This window comes from Melampsora larici-populina (assembly GCF_000204055.1).
Source record: "Melampsora larici-populina 98AG31 unplaced genomic scaffold MELLAscaffold_14, whole genome shotgun sequence".
NCBI lineage: Eukaryota > Fungi > Basidiomycota > Pucciniomycetes > Pucciniales > Melampsoraceae > Melampsora > Melampsora laricis-populina.
This window is the reverse complement of record NW_006768778.1, coordinates 870,860-876,297: the sequence shown is the minus strand read 5'-3', so window position 1 is coordinate 876,297 and position 5,438 is coordinate 870,860. Positions and strand designations below refer to the sequence as shown.

The 5,438-nt window shown below is 44.4% G+C and overlaps 1 protein-coding gene across 1 annotated transcript; it reads left to right on the top strand.

Annotated features, from left to right (window-relative positions):
• Nucleotides 1-496: 496 nt before the first annotated feature.
• Nucleotides 497-4,357, top strand: MELLADRAFT_105630 (uncharacterized protein; the record flags this gene model as incomplete). Its single annotated transcript, XM_007409039.1, has 19 exons — nt 497-529; nt 622-801; nt 1,062-1,139; nt 1,209-1,271; nt 1,332-1,432; nt 1,509-1,660; nt 1,736-1,805; nt 1,928-1,974; nt 2,052-2,131; nt 2,197-2,266; nt 2,333-2,654; nt 2,919-2,971; nt 3,301-3,310; nt 3,373-3,397; nt 3,465-3,631; nt 3,679-3,747; nt 3,873-4,094; nt 4,171-4,185; nt 4,252-4,357. The coding sequence occupies 19 exons, from the start codon at nt 497-499 to the stop codon at nt 4,355-4,357; spliced, it is 1,863 nt and encodes a 620-aa protein (XP_007409101.1).
• Between the last annotated feature and the right edge of the window lie 1,081 nt (nt 4,358-5,438).

Sequence of the window (5,438 nt, the reverse complement as noted above, 5' to 3'; positions counted from 1 at the left end):
TGACATGACTTCACAAAACACCGGTATCCGAAAACCCCCTCAGGACGGTTTGTTCTCCAGGAGCTTTCCAGGGTCCTCAATAAAGCAATTGTGCACTTTTTTAGAAAAAATCCGCTCGCGGAACTTTCCAACGATGGTCATCAAGGCGGGGAAGCTGGGGGAAGCAGTTTGGGAATGTATGTAATCCCGCTCGTTGATTCGCATACAGATCTGACGGCATGAAGTTCAAATTTCGATCGCAGAAGTCCAAAAGAGTCCAAAGCAGAGAGAGTCTATTTATTTATGACTTTGATGAAACTTTGCTTGTTCGCTGTCGCGTGGTTGCCTGTGGTTGCCTGATGAGCTTGCATTCAAGTTCCCACCGAAATTTGGTCCTAAATAACCACTGCCAGATCATATCAGACGTCTCGGGCAACAAGTTCCCTCAATATATCCTTGATATTTTCAACTCGACACAGAGTCTGAGACGGCGATATTAATCAAACTACGCTGCAAAATGGCTGAGATCAGTGCGCCCACCCTGCCGAAAGTAAGTTTAATGTCTAATTTGGGCGATTCAAATACGAACCTCAATTGCTTGATCCAAAAACATGCTTACAAAATCCCGGCCTTCCATTGTAGGTGCAGGAGAGCGAACAGACAGAGTTATGTACCGAGAAGTTACCGGTTCACTCGTCGTTGGACGAAAAACACGTCTCGGATGATGAAGCGTTAGTAGATGACCCGGAAGTCTACACCGTTACTTTTCGAGCGTGTCTTGTTGGCGTCACAGTCGCCGTTTTTGCGGCCTCTGTTGCTCAGGTTAGCTGATCCTTCACAGGGTGCGCCTTAGCTTCATGAACTGATCAGTATCTCAACACCATCTTAGCTTTTTGTGTTTAAGCCAGTGCAGCTGTGAGTCCCTGCTTGCTTGTTTCGAGACCAACAAACCTGGTGGAGCCAGCTTACCTATCTAATCCTACGATCCTTCAGACATGTTCCCGGGTTGTTTGTGGAGGTAAGCTTCCCCGTCGACCACTTATACCACCCGCTGAATGACATGCTTAATTGAACCCCCGCAGCTTGTATGCTTCATATTTGGGTCTCTCCTCTCCAAGATTCCGGGGCCATCTTGGTTCAATCCCGGACCTTTCAGTTCTGTCAGTCTTATTTTTTGTTTATGCCTCTAGCATAGTGCATCTTGAGCTAACGATTCTTGGCAAAAATAGAAAGAACTTGCATTTGCATCAATAATGGCGATCTCGGCTGGCATAGACGCAATCGCTGTACAAGTCAGTAAAACTCACTTATACAAATCGAGTACTTAAGGCGCTGATATTTGGTTTGAGTAGATGCTCGTCGCGCAGGATTTATATTTCAATCGACGGGTGCCAGCCATATTGGCGTTAGCAACGATGATGTCGAGTCAATTGATAGGCTATGGATGGGCAGGGTCAGTCTGGAGGCCTTGAATCTCATCCTTAAATTGATCGGACAAGTTCATCTGATCACATATTCTGTGTAAAAAGACTGCTGCGGCCACTTTTGATCTATCCCAAAAAAGCCGTCTATCCAGAGATGCTACCATCGGTTGCCTTGCTCCGTTCCCTCGCGGGCAGAAGTGAGCTATGCAAAATCCAAGTGCGTTATTTTAAGAAAGTGGTCCTTGCTATCTCTCTATGTAAGTGATGTTCTATACATCCTTGAATCTGGGGCTAGACTACTTGATGAGATGTATGGTCTGCAACACTTTCAGATGAAATATTTCCGAGTTATATTGCACCCGCGCTACAAGCGGTCAGCCCGTGGTGTTTGGCATTACCACGGTGAGGATTTCGAAATATACGTAATGATTCTTCCGGCGAAGATTGTAGTCTTATGTTGTTGCTATTTTTGGCCGTGCGAATTGAAATACTTGCATGAAACGTCGATCTACCCGCGAGGAAAGCTCACCGATCGTTACTCAGCTCTTTGGAGGATCCCGAATCAACGAGGGTATGCAGTAAATTCTCTCGATTCTTAACCATATCATATTCTCACTGCTACTAACAAATCGAAAATTCTTATCGTAGGCATGGGTCTTTTTGCGTTCACTTTCGATTGGACGACCCTCGGAGGCTTTGGACCACTCTACACGCCATTGGTAGCACAGGTCAGTTGATGGAGTTTAACAGATTATGTAAATTACTAGACGCGTCGCTCTTTTTCCTTTCCAAGATAAACCAATGGGTGGCAGTATTGTGTTCCATCTTTGTATTCATGGCCGCCTATCGATATAACTGGTTCGGTGAGTATTTCAAAAGAGTATGATAAAAATTCAGCTAAAGTATATTTTGCTAATATACGACAATAGGGGGAGGTGTCTCGCAGGGATTTCCCTTCATCGCCTATGGTTTACTTGATTCACATGGCAACCCGTACAATGTGACTGCAGCGATATGGCCAAACGGGACAGAAAACGTAGACGCAGTACGTCTGATGGGGACACCAAGAATGGCTACCACCGCTATCATAGGAAAATCCTTCACTTGTATGGGAGCCTCCGCAGCATTCACTGGTTTATTTCTCTACCACTGGAAAGATCTCAAGTCTGTAATATTCAGGAGAGGTCAAGGTGGTTCGCAAGAGGACCCGCACCGTACAATCACGAAGAATTATCGTCAATTTCCGGCCTAGTGAGCTCGAAATTATCTCTTCATACCTATTTCTAAACTTGAAATTGTTATTCCTCACTCAATCAGCCCAACTCTTACAGTGCTTACATGATTATCTTGGTGGGATCTACCATTATGGCGGTTGTAGCATCGCAAGTCAGTGATTCAGGACTATCTATTGGCGGTATGCTGATCGCGCTGCTGGTTTCCGGGATCATAAGGTAGAAGCCACTTGAAAATTCATCTGAATGATAGAACGAATGATTAACCGTTTTTGGTCTACAGCGTTTCCGCAGGGTTTGTGCTTGCAGGCAGTGGTATATGGCTTAGCATCATGCGTGAGCTTGTGCTTTGCTTTTCACGTTGAGCCACACATTGCTAACGCTTCGCGCAATTTCAGCGCCAATTCAGCTCTTGGGGTGAGCTCCTTTGACAAGGTTTATCCCATACAGGGACTTGCCGACGAATGAAATTGACGTATGTGCTTCCATTTGGTGTATAGAGGAGTGATGTTTCCAGGGAACGCATTGTCGAATTTTTGGTTTACGACCTTCGCGTCGACCACCGCTTATCAATGCCTGAATATCTTGAAAGGCGAGTTAACAGGGTCTTAATAGATCACCACACTGAACAAGACGCTGACATATCGAACTTTTGTTCGCTACAGAGCTCAAATTGTAAGCAAACCTTCACAGTGACCCATGATAGTTTCAAAGCTGACCTACCTGATTTCTAAAAGGGGACAATACCTCCTATTGGCACCCGTAAGTCTGATTGATCGCCGACTGGCACGTTATCCAGCTCTGATTTACTCCGTTCACATCCTTCCAGATGTCAGCCGTCCTAGCACAGCTGTTCGGTAGCATTCTTGGCACGTTTGTAAATTACGCTGTGGCATGGTCACTCCTGAAGAACGAAAGAGAAGTTCTTCTTTCCACGAATGGTAACGGAGTATTCAGCGGTGTTCATTTTCTTGGCTTTCAGTCACAAGCCGTAAGGTTTGTTCTTTTGTCTCAGACTTCTGTGCCAAGTATCATCCATTCAGTCTCATGTCTCAATATACTGCAGCTGGGGAGTATTCACGCAAAGATTATATATGCCGGGAAAGCAATATGTGAGTGATCACTCGAGTCAGCGCAAGTACAATTTCTGATCTAGATCTGAATTGTGATAGGCGGTTGTGATCTATGCCATGATTGTTGGACTGTTTCTTCCTATTCCCTTCTATTTTCTGCATAGATGGAAACCAAGAGTCGGCTTCAACTACATCAACATCCCGATTATGGCCAACGGGTTCAGTGCATTGACGGGAAGTGAGCATCCAAGTATTACCAAAGCTAACACAAGTACCGGTCGCTTATCTCAAATTGTGTCTTCTTCAGATCTCTCTTCTGGCCAGATGACGGCTGTGGCAGTGGGGCTATGGTCACAGTTCTACATGAAACGATACCACCGAGGCTGGTGAGTCCTCTCAGACATACTGTCGCGAGTTAATGGAGCTGAGTTTGGACCAATTTAATTTTTTGTTAACACTTAGGTTCGGTAGATATAAGTAAGTAAACATACAGGAACCTCGATGCCCGAATTTATGTCCACTGAAATGTACCATTGTCCTCAGTGATATACTCAATGCAGCGTTGATGGGTGGGACTCAAATTACGGTACTGCTATTGGTCCTTTTCTTCCAAGGAGGCATTGGCTGGAAAGTGCCATTCCCCCAGTAAGCTGTTGCTTCAACTTTTACTGCCCCGATTTGTTGAAACTAGACTGAATAAATAATTGCTTGAATGCTCTTGAAAACGTCACATTTTAGCTATTTTCTTAACCCTCGTGGGGCGGTCGACTACTGTGATGACTAGGCCTTGTATCACGCGGGTCAATTTTCAAGGGAAACACAAGCCCAAATGAATTTGAGGGAACTGCAATACACATTTTTATTTATGGCCTTACGCTGATGATGCATGAAAAAATTTCAGCTGATGATTCACTTGTACCAACAGTATTCTTTGGAGGCGGTCTCTTCCTCCTTCAAAAGCTTAAATTAGGAAATTGTTTGTTAGCGTGCTTTCTGGATGAATGGATTCTCCTGAAAATGAGTTACAGTCAACTCCCTCCAAACCCATACCATCCTATGGAAGCCCAAAACTATGGGTTTTATGGGTGTATGATTTTGGAGGATCTCCCTCACAGCCCATAGATTAAGGTTTGGCAGGCAAAGTATGGGTCAAGAGGGAGATAAAATAATTAACAAGCCAATCAAAAAAATCATTTCTTCATATTCAACTCAGAATAGATTGCAGCAAAGTGGCAAGCAGTCTTAGATGAGTGCAACCATTCTGTTTGTACTTGAATTTCAAAACCAAAAGTTAAGGGCCCGTTTGGCCAAACTTAACTAAGTCCCTTGCCAACGGCCCAAGGCTCGAGCGAGGGACCTACCTCAAAAACAAAAATTCTGGCGTGAGAAGTCAGCTGTATTCAGCAAAAATCTGTTACGTTGTGATATCTTTTTTTTGACTCAACAAACTCCCTGTGACGGGAAGGGAAAGAATGAAGGCCACAAGCCATTACATAAGCTCCAACTTCAATGATCTCCATAAGTTGAGTGGAAGATCCGCATCTTGGTGATCTAAGATAGGTCCTTTGCTGAGTGGTTAAGCTTTATGTACCAGCTGTATCTGCTGCAGGTTTCAGCCCAAGCTTTTGACCGCGTCGGAATGATCCAGACATCTGGAAAGACGTTTTTGGTGAAACTGCTGTTTCATGGTATGCTTTGTCAAGCTTCTAGCTTAGAAATATTATGATGTC